The sequence below is a fragment of the Maniola jurtina genome, chromosome 3, assembly GCF_905333055.1.
Source record: "Maniola jurtina chromosome 3, ilManJurt1.1, whole genome shotgun sequence".
NCBI lineage: Eukaryota > Metazoa > Arthropoda > Insecta > Lepidoptera > Nymphalidae > Maniola > Maniola jurtina.
The window spans coordinates 8,216,081-8,233,018 of NC_060031.1; the positions used below are offsets into that span (position 1 = coordinate 8,216,081).

Sequence of the window (16,938 nt, forward strand, 5' to 3'; positions counted from 1 at the left end):
TTATTATGTGTGACTTAAATAGTCTACTGCTAAACACTATAAGCCGTGCTATAACTGACTTGCTCAAGTCCAGATAGACTAGTATGCGTATACGTATACTTTATATTATTTTATAGCTTGTGTGACTTAAACCTGCGTGGCCCTTATCTTTGTACTATAAAAATGGAATACTTAAATTTAATTACTTTAAAGTAATTAAATTTACTTCTTACTGAACTTTAAAGTACTATTATTACTATTCTATTATTATATCAGAGTTAAATGACCAAGGCTTTAAACAGCGAAAACCCAGAGCTATGCAGTCAGGTCTATCAGGCCTCACAATACTTCAATGAAAAATATTGTACTTGTTGATTATTTTAATCATATTTAGGGAACCTGGATAAAATTTGTCATTACAGGATTCTAAGATATGAGGGTTGCTAAAATACTATTATAATAAAATACTGTTTTCATAATCAGGCTCAAACGGCACGCAACTCGTCTTGGGTGACCATCTATGAAGTCAACGCCCCCGACGCTCAGTCCATCCTCGTCACCGGCCTGGTTCCCTTCACAACTTACCGTCTGAGGTTGATCGCGAGCAATGTGGTGGGCTCGTCCCCTCCGTCGGAACCCTGCAAGGAGTTCCAGACGATCCAAGCCCCGCCGCGGCATCCGCCGAGAAACGTGACTGTCCGTGCAGTCAGCGCGAACAATCTCCGAGTCAGATGGATTGTAAGTAGCATTGAAGTACTAAGGGCCATATCAAAAGAATATTAAGAATAATATCCCCTCTCCCCTCCAACTAAGCGTAAAGCTTGTACTAGGAGTAGATACGACAACAGTGCTGTGTTTGGGCGTCTCTTATAAATAGTCCCTAAGTAAACTAAAGCTATGTATCAAAATTGGTAAACACGCGCGACTTATACGTGTAAACCTTTAATTTATACGCCATTTTATTACAGCCTTTACAGCAGAGTGAATGGTACGGTAACCCAAAAGGATACAATATAACTTACAAGCGAAGTGGAACAAATGATACTCTATACAGTATCATTGAAGACCACACAGCCAACTCGCACGTGCTGTCCAACTTGGAGGAATGGTCCGTGTACGAGATTACGATGACTGCTATCAACGAAGTCGGTACTTCTGCTGTGAGTCCAACGGCTACAGAAAGGACACGGGAAGCAGGTACGATACTTGGTTTCAATGAAGACTTCCTACTACTTGCTTCGTGGGCTCAGCTCAAAATAATGATGTCCTCCAATAGATGAAACTGGCACTCTAGCCTGCGTCAATCAGCTCCTCCAAGGCCCCGAGGATTTGCCGGTGTGCCTAATAGGCTATATCCTATTGAACGATTCAAATATAAATTTCTCACAGCACGATTCTTTTTAATTGTCAAAGCCTCACTGGCTTTGGTAAGGTATGATCGGTTATTGCAGGTTTTTTTAAATTAGCAATATTAATCATGACTGACATAATGCGTAAAGCTTATGCAAGGAGTGGGTACAACAATAGTGCAACGGTTTTGAACCGCCGAGCTCTCGGATTTCATTCTGCTCCTTATCCATTGAGCTATTGAGACTGTGAATATATAAAATAAAGATCGATTATCGATCATTATCGATTTTTAACAATAACGCCTAACTAGTAAACTATAGTATAGTAAATTAATTATTCCTTTTTAGTTCCGTCGAGTGGCCCGATAAACGTATCTGCAAATGCGACATCTTCAACTACCGTGGTTGTGCTATGGGGCGACATTCCTGTACAAGATCAGAACGGTCTCATCGAAGGTTACAAAGTGTGCTATGCTGCAGTGGTGCCCCCTCCTAGACCGGAACACAAGAAAGTTGAATGTCATCCCATACCCTCCAACCAAACTCATACAGTGACACTGACAGAGCTGAGGAAGTATGTGGTGTACCAGATACAAGTGTTGGGTTACACGAGGCTGGGAGACGGAGCGCTCAGTGATCCTCCTGTCACAGTCAGAACGTTTGAAGACAGTAAGTGATGAAATCTGTATCTATGGTATATCTATGATCGAATGGTAGAAACTTTGCAACACTATCCCCTACCATATGTCACAACTCACAACATGCTTGTTGAATTAAATTATAGCTTAATATTTTATATAACATATTGACCCATGCGCTTCACATGGGAGAGAAATTATTCCACTATACATTGTTTTCGTGTAACTTTAATTTCGCGAGCATTGAAACTTATTTTGTCACATATCATGTGTGACGTCGACGTAAAATGGATCTAAAGCTCCTTGATTTAAAGTCACAAATTCCTTAGCACCGGTTTTTTATTTCATTAGGTTTCCGCTGGCTGTAGATATATGACGAATTTGAGCTTTAAAACCATCCTACCAACATCGGTGAGATGTATAATCTTATGCTGATCCTACTGAATTAACTATAAATATTCATTTTATCTAGCCCCTGGCCCACCGTCCAACGTGTCATTCCCGGACGTGACATTTACGACGGCGCGGATCATATGGGATGTCCCTGAAGATCCGAATGGCGAGATTCTAGCCTACAAAGTTACATATCATCTGAATAGTTCAACGCAGCACATGTTTTCCAAGGAATTCCTGCCATCTGATAGAACCTTTAGGTAAGACATTATTACTTGTATAATAAAAAAAGCGTAAAGTCAGTCGGTTTTTTTCTGTACACACGCCAGAAATTTGCTTCTTTGCTATACCTATCTTCAGTACTTTCAGTGAATAAACCTATTATCCTCACAATTTTGCTAAAAATCTGTTTGTATTCGCGCCTTAAAAAGCTAAAGTTTAAGTTCGAAACTAATCAAGCATACTTTGTCAAACAAATGAGCTTGAGCCATCATATACATGAACTTGTATCTGTTTTGATGTTTACAGAGCAACGGAGCTGTCGTCAGAACAATACTACTTGTTCTCGGTGACGGCCCAAACGCGCGTGGGCTGGGGCGCGACGCTGCGCGCTCTCGTGCTGACGACCGTGAACCGCGCGGCGCCGGCGCCGCCCGCGCGCCCCAACGTGGCGCGCTCGCTGCTGCAGCCGCATCAGATCACCTTCTCCTGGACGCCCGGCGACGACGGATATGCGCCTCTCAGGTTTGTTCTCCACTAAACCTTAACCACTTCCCTGCAACTCAATTTTGTCGGCCTCCCTGGCGCAGTGGTAAGCGCTATGGTCTTATTAGTGGGAGGTCCCGGGTTCGACTCCCGGCAGGGTTCGGAATTTTATAATTTCTAAATTTCTGATCTGGTGGGAGGCTTCGGCCGTGGCTAGTTACCACCCTACTGGCAAAGCTGTACCACCATGCGATTTAGCGTTCCGGTACAATTCCGTGTAGAGTAAAGGAGTATGAAAACTGTCATACCCTTTCCAGGTTAGCTCGCTTCCATCTTAGACTGCATCATCACTTACCACCAGGTGAGATTGCAGTCAAGGGGTAACTTGTATCTGAATAAAAAACCTTAACCTAAACTTAACAACACAGGTTATGGGCGTCCGTAATTTGAAGCACTCTCTTATGGGTGTCAAAGCGTAACACCCGCGCCAATATCTATGTAGACTGTGTTGCGACTCGATTGTGTGGCAAGTGAAGATAATACTTGTATGTGTGATACAAGGATAGTTTGTCTTCCCTTTTTAAAATACAATGCATGAGCATTGCTTATCTTATCTTTGTATTCAACTAGCAGTTGTCGGTCAAGTAATAATAATAAATAATTGCGCCAAACAACCAAATTGCGCCAAACCCACATTCGTGTTTTAATACCTCTTATTATACAACAGTTGCATAACTAACTATTTAATATTGTTTATGCTACAAGTGCAGGCACAAAGTTTATGTATATTTAAGCCTTCTGGAATTTTCCATGTTCAAGTCCAACATTGTTTCCAGATATTACACCATACAACAAAAAGAAGACGGCGGGACATGGCAAACTTTGTCCGAAAGAGTTGATCCATTTTCCACGTCATATACAGTGGAAGGTCTGAAGCCGTACACCGCATACCAGTTTAGAATACGAGCGACAAACGACATTGGGCCTAGTCGCTACAGCAATGCCACAGAGACTGTTCGCACCTTGCCTGCAGGTAAAATTATATAGGATTAAATAATACCAGCGACTTCTTTCTTAACATCAATTATTTTGTTTTCGTTTCACTGTTTTTCTCTTCCGTAAATTCCCTACGCAAAAGAGTTTTGATACCTACATAAAGAAGTTTTGATTAAGTTAACATTGGTTAACTCTCCAGCGCCGAGTAAAGCTGTGGAGAACTTGCGAGTGGTGCCTATAACGCCGAGCAGCGTGCGCGTGCAGTGGACGCCGCTGGGCGAGCAGCACTGGAGCGGCGACGCGCGCACCGGCGGCTACTCCGTCTACTACCAGCCGCTCACCGACTTCCCGGCCTCGCTACACAACACCATGAAGCTGGAGGTGCCCGGCATCAAGGTCAGTATTGCACACAGTGGACGCCGTTGGGCGAGTAACACTGGAGCGCACAATGTTTCATTTGACTTTAAAAAAAACCCTCTTAACTGTTTACAGAATTAATCGATCAAGGGATGCATTTTAAATGAGCAAGTAGGACACCAATTTCGAATACTTTTTTTGTAAAAAATATTGAAATTTGAGTGACTTTTTCATGAAAAATAATTCCTAAAACTTAATCGCCCAAGATATTTTTTTTTTCATATAATAATTTATGACCGATCTGACTCATGTTTTCCAATTTTCGTTTTTGGAAAATCACCCCTGGAGACCTTATAAAGGGAACCTTTGTACAAAATTTCAACTTCCCAAGTTTTTCCCCTTTCTAACTCTGATATGGCGATGAAAGACTTTAGTGTTTCTCCCTTTTTCCTCCCACATGGCGATCGAAGGTCCAAGGGTTTGGTGAGGAGCGAGTTAGGGCTATTCTTGACTTAGATGTACTTATCGATTCCAGAGCTCGGAAGTGGTCCTGACGGAGCTGGCGCTGGACCGCAACTACGAGATCAGCGTGTGCGCGGTGAACTCGCAGGGCGCGGGCCCGGCCGGCGCGCCCGCCGTGGTGTGGGTGGGCGAGGCTGTGCCCACGGCGCCGCCGCAGGGCGTGACGGCGCGCGCGCTGTCGCCCACCGAAGTGGCGCTCGCCTGGCAGCCGCCGCACCTCGCGCAGCAGAACGGCGACCTGCTCGGCTACAAGGTATAAAGTTTAATTATACCTTAGTAATGGTTTCTCGGTAAACGCGTCCCATCTTAAGCCACATCTTCACTTTCTTTTGGTTCCTTGCATATCATCACTTTCCATCAGGTGTGATTGTGGTCAAGCGCTTGCAAATAATATGTAAAAAAATATGCTATAAACACACCCTTCACACACCAAGAATCTTAACTTAAAGAAATAACTTTCACGCGCACCTCGCCCGCAACGTACGTGACCCGCGTGCTCTATGGCGATTTCATACTAATGTATGTATCTCGATGGCCGCTGCGGCCTGGCCGCTAGTGCGCTATTGGGCTTAATGTTTAACATTGCGATTAAAAGACATCGATATGGATGTTAATTCCGAAGTTTTTCAAGGTATACAAATGACGTCCATTTTCAAATTCAAGATGGCCGACTTTGTTTTGTTAAAGATATGGACGTCATTACCAAAAGTTTTCGAGGTGCTGATTACGTAAATGACGTCCATTTTCAAATTTAAGGTGGCCGACAACACTAAAGAAGCTTGTTATAATAAATATGAACCAAAGAACTTCTTACGCATGTACGCAATGAATACACGTATGCATATTATTTTAAATCGAAAAATTTTTCATAGATATTCTACTTGATGACGGAGTCTCCTGAGGAGCCCGAGCCCGGGCGGCGTGCGGAAGAGGAGATCGAAGTGGTGCCTGCTACCTCCACATCGCATTCGCTCGTCTTCCTCGACAAGTTCACACAGTATCGAATCCAGGTATCTCTACCATTCTAAGATTGTAGTACATCTAGCGAAAAGTGTGAGTCAGACTCGCGCACCGAGCGTTCCATACTACAGTTGTATTTTTTCGACATTATGCACGATAAATGAAAAAGTATTATGCATAAAAATAAATAAGAAATCTGTTAGTATAATAGATAATAGGTGTTTATAGATTTATTTATTAATCAAATGTCTCGTATTGAAGGTGTTGGCCTTCAATCCAGCGGGCGACGGTCCGCGCTCGACGGCGGTGCTCGTGCGCACGCATCAGGGCCTGCCGTCCGCACCGCGCAACATCACCTTCAGCGACATCACCATGAACAGCCTCGTGGTGTCGTGGGAGCCGCCGCATCGCCGCAACGGCCTCATACACTCCTACCTCGTCACCTACGAGACTATAGAGCAAGATGAACGTGAGTTCTTTCTTCTCTCTGGGCTGGTTTCCGCACTTAAACGTTTCTGTAATGAACGTGAGCTAAATACGATGATAAATGTGAAGCCGATATTACGTTTGCGGATATAATATCGTCTCTTCATTCGTCGTCAAATAGATATGCAGAAAGCAGCGATATTGATGTTCCACTAGATGCAGCGCTTTTTAGGTAACAACATTTTTCAATAAACATCGGGTGTCCACACTCCTTCCAATCGTAATCCACTTTGGACGCAGTTCGTTTATAAAAATTGGAACTTGCGCGATAACTATAAATTATATTATTATTGATGTTTTCATATTTGCGTACATTTAATACATATATGTAGTCTATTCTCTTATCTACTTTTTAGAAATGGACTGCGTCTAAAGCGGATTGCGATTGACAGAAGTGTAGAAACCGCGATGTTTGTTGGAACATGTTGTTACTATGAAGCGCTGCATCTAACGTTATGGCGCGGCGCAGGGTTCAGCAAGCAGGTGAAGCAAAAGGTGTCGGAGCGGCAGCTGGCCGTGGGCGCGCTGGAGGAGGAGGTGGAGTATCGCTTCGTGGTGCGCGCGCTGACGGTGGGCGCGGGGCTGGCGGGCGAAGCGCGCGCGCGCACGGGCCCGCAGCCCGGCTCGCCCGCGCCGCCCGCCGCGCTGCGCCTGCGCGCCGACCCCGCCGCGCTGCACCTGCGCTGGACCAACGCCGCCTCGGGCAAGGGCCCGCTGCTCGGCTACTACTTCGAGGCGAGGAAGAAAGGTGCGTACCCGCTCATTTCTCTATACATATAAACAGATTTAGCCTGACTGACTGACGTTTCTATCAACGCACAACCTAAACCTTTGGGTTTTGCTAGTAGATTCCTTTTATTATCCACTAGCTGACGCCTGCGACTTCGTCCGCGTGGATTTAGGTTTTCGAAATCCCGTGGGAACTCTTTGATTTTCCGGGATTAAAAGTAGCTTATGGGCTAATCCAGGATATTATCTATCTCCATTCCGAATTTCAGCCAAATCCGTCTAGTGGTTTTGCGTAAGGAGTAACAAACGCACACACACACACACACACACACACACACACACACACACACACACACACACATACATACATACATGCATACATACAAACTTTCACCTTTATAATATTAGTGTAATGCACTCAATAAGAAAGAATTTTTGAAAATTCTACTCCTAACAGGGCTCAAATATGGGATAAAAATTGTTATTCAGACTTTTAGGATTTTTAGAAATACCATCCTCTCATCAATTTTCAAAAATTCAACTAGCTAAGCCAATATAGCCAATATGAGACAACTAATCTATCTGCATATACTTATACATAATAATATAATACTGTACCGTCAGTGACTGACAAATAACACCTACATAGCACATACTACATACTATAAAACGGTTACTAATGATAGGTAATGGGTACTTACCCAAAATCTCTCAATTACTGTCTTAATACCAAGTCTTATAATAATGTAATAAGTCATAAAAATCTTTTTAAATTTTATTGTAATGGCGCCGATTCTGTTGTCTTTCTCTAAATTTAGAGTATCTGCATCTTTTTCTTTTTAATATGTATTGCTAAAAGGATGGAACATGAATTTTACATTTAAAGATAGTGCATGCTACTAATTGCCTGCCTCTTGTTTGTAGGTTCGACAGCTCTAAATTAAATTTACAACTATCAAACTGTGTCTGTCCTTTTCATATTACATTAATCAGAAGAGGATGCGAATACTCTAAAATTTAATTGTGCTCAGAATCAGTACCATTACTTGACTAGAGATTTTTTTCCGTGCAGCTAAGGAAACGTGGCAAGCCTGTAAGTGTTGAGATATTTTTATTGATTCATGGGCACGCTTTGCAACCATACTTTATCTATTGAACTGTTGTTCTATAATTATATCATTTTCCAACCAATTCCGGCCAGCATCGTTATCTAATTTTTCACTATTTTTTTTTATAACGATTTCTATGTATTGCGCACTAGATGTGTCATTCTGGATTGTTTGAAATGGCCCTAGTGCGTTGTATACGTAGAGGTTGTGATTCGCTTGTTGCAATATTAAATAAATATTTCAGATGACACAAGGTGGGAGACTGTGACTCGAACAAGTAACGGGATTCTCGAGGAGTTTACGATATCATACCAAAGTCTACTGCCGTCGACCGCTTACTCGTTTCGGGTTATCGCATACAACATGTACGGGATCAGCAACCCGGCGTACAGCGACAAAACGATCGTGACGCCGTCGAAGCTCTACCTGGAGTATGGATACCTGCAGTACAGGCCTTTCTACCGCCGGACCTGGTTCATGGTGGCGCTGGCCGCGGCCTCCATCATCATCATCATTATGGTGATAGCGATACTGTGTGTGAAAAGCAAGAGCTACAAGTACAAAAGTGAGTTCTACCTTTGACAGTAAATTGGCTTGTTCTTGTTTTAATCATATTATATAGTGTAACTTTTCGAAGTTTTGTGTTTTAAGCAATTTAATATCGCTTTTTTTAACGGTGAAGGAAAACATCGTGAAGAAACCTGCATGTCTGAGTTTTCCATAATGTTCTCAAAGTAAATTAGCCTGTTCTTGTTTTAATCATATTATGTAGTCTAACTTTTGAAGTTGCAATTAAATATCGCTTGTTTTAACGGTGAAGGAAAACATCGTGAAGAAACCTGCATTTCTGAGTTTTCCATAATGTTCTCAAAGGTGTGTGAAATCTATAAATCTGCACTTGGCCAGTGTGGTGGTCTATGGTCTAAACCCTTCTAATTCTGAGAGAGAGGAGATCCATATATCCAGATCCAGAGCATATGATTGAAATTATGATTCAGATCCTTACAGGTAAACGCTCTCTTTGCTCTGGACAGCAGTGTAGAGGACGTGTCTGTGCGTAGGCAGTGTACATGCTAACTAAACAAAAAAACTAACAAAAGATTAACTTGCTCGTACTATGAAATCACTTACTATGAAATCCAGGTTTAAGTTCATTTAATTATTTTTTCAAACACCAACTGTATCAGTGTGTATAGATTTATGTAGAAAATTTCATCAGTTTCGTTTTCACTCTTTAGTGTAGTTAGAGCAAAGTCCAAATATTTACACTATCTAGAATATTTCAGCCTTCGCTCAGGATGGGCCACTAGTTTTAATTTTAAATGCTAACACTTAAGTGTGTTTACTAACGAAATGTTGGTCACGATTCAGAAGAAGCGCAAAAGACGCTGGAGGAGTCGCTGGCGGGCGAGACGGACGAGCGCGGCTCGCTGGCGCTGGACCTGTACCGCTCGCGGCAGAACTCCGTGGCGAGCGCGGGCGCGCTGGGCGCGGGCACGCTGCGCCGCAAGGGCGCGCCCGCGCTGGCCAAGTCGCCGCCGCGCCCCTCGCCCGCCTCCGTCGCCTACCACAGCGACGAGGAGAGCCTGCGCGGCTACGACGAGAACCCCGACGACTCCTCGCTCACCGAGAAGCCCTCCGAGATGAGCTCCTCCGACTCGCAGGTGATCACCATCAGAATTACCGTCGTCTGACTGCTTCCACACTCACTAAATACGTATTGTTTCTTTCCCTCCATACGGTCGATCGGATTCGTCCACGGTAACTATGCTGATTCAGATTTATCTATCGCAATTTATTTTTCATTCACGCTTCATGCCGGCTAGCACAGTTGAACAGAACCCTAAGTGTAAGTTTTCAAGTTAAGTTACGTGACGCCGGAACATATCCCTGCGTCGTATTCCCATTGCTGAGGGTCGTAACTCGTGACCCCTTTCCATTAATCACATAAGGGTAGGAGTTTCTTTGGGATAGTAATGCGGTGGATTGCCAGATCCATCTGCATATACAACTCTACTACGAAAACGAGATTTCGACTCTTGAGTTTTTACGGATTATCAGATATTAGTTATGTTAACTGGAACCGACGACTTACGTGCTCTTCGCGACATGGAGTAAACGAAAAGACCAAAGCCGATCACCCGTCCAGTTAGCGACTTGGGTCAATGTTGCTTAAGATGATCGCATCCAACGCATCGGCCACGTTATAATTACTTGAAAAGTTACACCAGGACCTCAGTAGACTTCTAAGATAGTGATGCGTTCACTTGTCGGTAAACTATCAAATCCACTACACAACCAATGGTCTTTCAGAAACATAGGCGTAACAGAAACAGAATCCATTAGCACATAATTATTATCCCCACTTAGCACGCCCCACTATTATACCTCTTGCGCTAAATATTTTTGTTATTCCGTTGAAAGTAAAAGTAATAGATCATCTTACATTTAGACTTTCAGACTCCACGAGTTACGCTTGTGTTTAAAAAGGCAGTAGGTATGAGCTTTTGCATTGGAATGATAGAATCCGAGTGTTGAAACACTTCAGCATTAAAGTACAATGGACCTAAACGCGTTGTTTTAACAATCAAGTTCGTACATCTACAGACAGCGCTCCCAACGGAAAACTGGTAAAATTAAACTTTGTGGTACTAAATTTCGACTTTAATTCAAAGATGTTTAGGTCCACTTTACTCTGACGTTATTGTCTTTCAACGCTCAAGTTCTGTCAACGATGTAAAATCTCATACTAAGCATACTGGATGCCCCGACAAGTGCTAACGCACGATATTATCAGTCTAAAATTATACAAAATTAACTGTAAATATAACATATTCACCTTAACTCTCATAAATGAAAATTATTATTTTTTGTAATCAGTATAAACTTTTTATTATGAGTAAACAGTGTATTAAAACTTTATTTTAACTTAGAATCTTTCATAGTGTAAATAACGTTTTAGAATAATCGCTAAATCTATACTGCGCTACTTTCAATTAGATCTTAAATAAGCAGAATTTAATTGGAAAGATAAAGACATTGTTTAGTACAAACAAACCAAAGCTTTTAGACTTCTATTGATTATTGAGTATACTAACATTTTGTTTAAAAGGAATATTTAATATTCATCGTCTAAATGATTTGGTTGAATTGTAGTATAGTTTCCTGATGCTTCCATTATAGTTGTCTAAATAAAGATTTACTAAAAAGTTAATTAAGATTTGTTCTTGTAACATTGCCCTTGTAGTAAGTAGGCAAGAGTGAGGCAGAATAAAAAATAGTTTTGAAGAGTTGTAATCGTGCATCCATAAGCATCGCGCCTGTTCACAAAGTGTACACACTTACGTGAATTTTGCGCGTCGCATCTTCAGAACAAAAACGTCTCATTTAAAATGATGAAAAGTCATTTCACAAACATAACTCGTTTTTCCATATTTTTTTTACGTTGAGACGTTCTCGTTCCGTAAGTGCAATATCTACTTAGAAATTGTATTTTTTTTGAAACCTACTAAGTTAAAAATAATTTTCGAAAACGCTCTTTCTGTCCCATTCAGTGTAAAAGGGGTAGATTGTATGAAAATAGTTGTGTTTTTGTGTGTATAGAATTCGGAGAGCGAGAACGAGAGTGTGCGATCGGAGCCGCACTCGTTCGTGAACCACTACGCGAACGTGAACGACACGCTGCGGCAGTCGTGGAAGCGGCAGCGGCCCGTGCGCAACTACTCCAGCTACACGGACTCGGAGCCCGAGGGCAGCGCCGTGGTGAGCCTCAACGGCGGCCAGATCGTCATGAGCAACATGGCGCGCTCGCGGGCGCCGCTGCCCGGCTTCTCCTCCTTCGTATGACACGAGCCGCCCGCCGCGGCGCCTGCGCACGTCGCGCACATGTAGCCTTACAGCCATCGCGAGTCTTGCTAGGATTACTATGAGATTTTATATCTCACCAAAGTGTATTAAATTCGAGCGCTGAAACTCGAAACACAATAGCGTCAGAGTAAAATGACCTGAGGGTTCATGATTTAAAATCGAGTTCAGTACCGCTGATTTGAATTACACGACGTTTCCGCTTGGATCGCTGTAGATCTATGGCTGATCTTTAGCTTTAAAACAAGGCCGTCAAGGACCATTTTACTTTGAGGCTTAAAATTATATCGTTAATGATAAAATCAAATGTTAAATTAAGGCTACTGAGACCAGACCGCGCTCTGCACGTCACGCGGGGCGCTTTTTCACTAAAACTATGACTATTTCGAATCTATGCATGGTGTAGGTATTTGTGAAACGCGCAACCATCTGCATCATGGCACACGCACTGCCAACTCATTCCCAATGCATTCGTTTATAGCACATTTCATCTGTACATATCAAATTAATTGTTGAATTTTATTTTAAGTCGACTTAAGTTATTGTTATAGAATTTACTATTTAAAGAGGTGGCTGGAAGATGGGTTCTCTTTAGGTTTCTAAAATTCAGTAGTAGGTATACCTACCAAGGCAATTTCTTTATAATTATTTCAATTCTGCACACAACTGTTGTAAATATAAAGTTTTGAAATAGAAACCCATAGACAAAATCACATCAGTCAACTGTACAAAGTTTCAATTCAATTGGATGAACGATGCTAGAACGCATAAAATATATATAACAAATGTTAATTTTTTTATATATTAGATGCCAAGTCTCCACCAGACTCAGCTCTGGTAGGTCACTTGCACTGTGTGTATTCTGTCACAGCAACTTAATATCTACAAGATTTTCTTTGCAAAATAACTTCAGTAATTTCTTGCAAAATGACTTCTGCAAGGTTCATTGCTAGTGGATGACAAAGTGTATAAAGAAAGTGTCTTAGTATTGAATCCTTCTTCCACTTAAATCTTCAATTAAGTATATTAGATTAAGATAGTTTGGTGACGAAACAACGTAAGTTTTTACATGAAACTACTGGTTTACGCCTTTATAATAATTACTAGGTCAATTTTTGTTAGGAATCGTGAAATGTAAATACGTTTAATCAACCTAATATGTAAATATACTTTTGGATCTCTTTAGATCAATGTAAGCTAAGCTTTTTTAAAATCTTATTCCTACAAGGCAGTTTTAGATATAATATATTTATGGAACAATATTAAGTAGGTACCTCATAAGTGTGCTGCTATTGTTTATACAATAAACTACTATTAGTTTTAGCATTTACATTGTAATAAAATAAATTATAATGAATACAATTTTGACATTTAACAGTATTATCATAAATATGTTTTATCATTCCACTTTAATATTATCACTAGTTATTGTAAGAATAATGTACTTATTATAATTAACCTTCTTTTCCACAAATGATTTGAAATTAAGTACATATTATGTATAGCATCTATAATGATAACTCGAGATTCGCTATAGTGGATATTGTCAATCAGTTGCTGATAAAATCAAACTGTGAGATAACATAAAAAAGTTTTCAGCAAAATACCAATAACAGTTAAAGCCAGAAATACCAATGCGAAATGTTTTCTATTAAATAAAGTTTGAATGGTTCACTGTGAATGGAATATCCAGGAAGAAAACACTTTATACACTTACTTTTTGTATACATACGCTTTTGCAATTTTTTTATATTAATTTCGTTGTCCCTTGTGGATGTATTTATGAAGTAAACTATAATTTTAATATTTTTAACTACCTACAGATTAAGAGATCGCTCATCGCATCTATAGAATATAGAAGCAAAAAATGTTAAAGTACCTATAAAGTGTTATTTAAAAACAAGAATATTTAAAAGTGAAAATCATCTGAAAATCTCCAGACAGGTTTGATAATAAACTAATCTCCAAATTGACAGGTCTAAAGTCACCTACTTTGAGTCGTGTTCTTTACTTTTTACAATACAATTTCCCTGCGGAGAACGTTTACGTGTGGTTTTACAGTGACGCTTTCGCCAGCGCGGTTGGTAAGCGTCGCGGGCCACGAGCTTCGCGTCTCTTAGATCGTTACATAGTCGCGCGGATGGCCCGCGCTGACGGCAATTCGGCCAACGCGCTTAGCACCCGCGCGGACGGTAAGCGTCACTGTAAAACCAGCCTACAGATATGTCATGTCAGGTTTGCACCCGCCAGTGTAAGTGACACTTTGAACGGGTGCAAACCTAGTTTTGTCGATGACCCTACACCCAAATTAGCACCATTGTGATTTAGTATGATACAAGCCAATTAATGCACTCTTCATTTAACCTACGAGTTCTGTATGTATTAATGAATAATGATTACTAAGTACGTATTAACTATTTGAAAGGAACTGTAAAGGTCAGAGCAGACTGAGTATAAGACTCCGCTTGAGTAAGGTTCCTGAGAATAATTTATTTATTTATTGAGACTGGAAGTTTGTGTACACCAAATGTGTTCCACATACATGACCAAGTGAGTCTACCATCAACTATTTTTGCAAATCAATTCAAGGATAAACTGATCTACTTCACTTTTTCGAATAATGAACACTAACATTCTCACAACTAACAGTTCAAGCTGAAGTTGAAACAAGCTGGCTTGCGCAGATCATAGACTAAGAATTAAATACTATGTTGTAGAAGTAATGGAAGGTTCACTTCCAATACTCAAAGCAAATACTTAGTTATCGCTATCCCACTTCTACTAACTAATTAGAGCGACACATCGGACCCCAGCGGGATAGCAATTAGTACATTTGCTTCAAGTGAGGTATTACGAGTAAGCTATCCGGCCCAGGAATATAAATAAATTCATGTTTAACCGGCTGAGATCTGTTTTTGCACAATGCGCAGTCTATGCCTCGTGTTCAGATTGGACTAGTAGTTTTACGCGCACTATGCGAAAGGAACTGTATGTGAATCAATCTGCGTCTGAAATATTGGTGGTAGGTAGGTACATTATATAGTCACAAAATAGATAATTTTATGGTATAGTGTTGCACTGTGATTAATTCTGTTGTTAAACTAAAATGCCAACTTAATATATTGCTATCCCTTTCACAATGCTCCCTGTCGAAATATACAGCACTATATTTAGATCAATTAAGTTCAGAGATTGTGGACAACAGAATGAGCCACATTTTGATAAAACTCCTTTAGTAGACACGAATATTATTTTTAAGTAAATTAAACTGTGTTTGATTTTATAACATTTTCGTAAGTAAGGAACTTACAACTGACTGATAGCTTTAGAATAATCTTCTCTTAATTGGTGTAAATAAATAATTATAATGTGGATATTACTTATAACTCTTAAAACCTTAAAGCGAATGCATTTTAGAGGATGCTTATCTGGCACAATTTTTAAAAATCTGTGATCTGTATTTTTTTTTTCAGTAGATAACATAACTATTTTATATTCTTAAGTAGTAACTATCGATTTAATTTTCAATGAAATGAGTGTTATTGGTTATTAACTTATTATTTTTTAAACAAATACTGTGTGCACCGATTGGGTTTATCAATTCCAATTTTACAATAAAAAAACAAACTGATGCATTTTTTTTTACACTGGTGCCATTAAACTAGCTACTTAATTTTTATAACCTTGTGTAATATTTTTATTACAATATTTTTAAATACAAAGATTAATTGACGAATAAATTATAACATTGATTTTTTTGTTTTATTTTCCTCTGATTTTCCTACTCTTAACATAAACCCCTTATTGCACAATCTGCGGACTGGGGGAACACGCGCCGATGTTTCTTCATGCGAAATATATAAATACTTTGTTGCATCACAAAACACAAATGGCAGGTTACAAAAAAGAAATCGTAAAATGTAGGTAGGTACAAAAAAATGTAGTAATATAAGAAATGTTTTAGTGAGACAACCATTTTAATTAAAACTGGTGAGAACAGTCCGGACAGTAGGTATTTCTTTTCCATTCCATTCATCAGCTGTATGCGTCCACTGCTGGACATAGGCCTTTCCAAGAGCGCGCCTCCAAACACGGTCCTCAGCTTTCCTCATCCACCCGCTCCCCGCCACCTTCAGGTCGGCGGCCTGGAAGTCGTCTCACACTGCGCTTACCGGGTACGCGGTCTCCACTCCAGAACGTCTGCGTCATCGGCCGCCGCGTCGGGTCTACGATAGACCTGACCTTGCCATTGCCACTTCAGCTTGCTAATGTCGGCCACTTTCGTTCTTTATCTTTTCAGTAGGTTATCAGATGCAAAATAGGAGCCTGAGCCTAAGCAATTCAAGCAGATAGCTTTTTCTTTAAAAAATTGCAAGAATCACCTGTGTGGTTGAGCGCATCTGGGCAGACCTACAAGTTTTTTGATGTGGTCAAACGGCAAAAGATCAGGCATTGAATGATAGGATATTTTTGTACATTTCTACAGAGCGATATGCAGTAGAAAAAGATTCAGATCGGAAACATCACACACTCTGTCCACAGATAAATGATATAGTATCTCTCTGGTATATAGTATGTAAGAAGCTCCGTCGCCCTTTCATTCAGCTTCACCTACTCAACCTTCGTTTCGCTAGTTTACATACACCAAGAGCAGCGGAAGACCGTAGGACAGACTGCGTGGAGTAGGGATGCAGATTTCATCTTGGTTTAGTTCTTATTCCGACTTTTGCATTTCTCTGAGATAGAACTTACCTCTAGTGAATACTGATGAAAGCCTGAGTTTAACGATTATTTATCGAAGACTGGTTCGGCATTTTACCATAGACTTGGTAAACCTTTTTTGGGTAGTTC

The 16,938-nt window shown here is 40.6% G+C and overlaps 1 protein-coding gene across 4 annotated transcripts in view; it reads left to right on the forward strand.

The window, feature by feature from the left end:
• LOC123880846 (protein sidekick) overlaps positions 1-15,839 on the forward strand; it is a 98,264-nt gene extending 82,425 nt beyond the window's left edge. For all 4 annotated transcript variants that reach the window (XM_045929189.1, XM_045929190.1, XM_045929191.1 and 1 more), the window contains 14 exons: positions 463-717; positions 948-1,176; positions 1,677-1,997; positions 2,439-2,619; positions 2,888-3,103; positions 3,901-4,097; positions 4,260-4,456; positions 4,953-5,192; positions 5,812-5,949; positions 6,161-6,368; positions 6,855-7,133; positions 8,468-8,788; positions 9,595-9,887; positions 11,827-15,839. In XM_045929189.1, coding sequence (XP_045785145.1) covers positions 463-717; positions 948-1,176; positions 1,677-1,997; positions 2,439-2,619; positions 2,888-3,103; positions 3,901-4,097; positions 4,260-4,456; positions 4,953-5,192; positions 5,812-5,949; positions 6,161-6,368; positions 6,855-7,133; positions 8,468-8,788; positions 9,595-9,887; positions 11,827-12,069 — 3,318 coding nt within the window. In that variant the 3' untranslated portion in view covers positions 12,070-15,839. The remainder of the gene's footprint in view (positions 1-462; positions 718-947; positions 1,177-1,676; positions 1,998-2,438; positions 2,620-2,887; positions 3,104-3,900; positions 4,098-4,259; positions 4,457-4,952; positions 5,193-5,811; positions 5,950-6,160; positions 6,369-6,854; positions 7,134-8,467; positions 8,789-9,594; positions 9,888-11,826) is intronic.
• Positions 15,840-16,938: the final 1,099 nt, after the last annotated feature.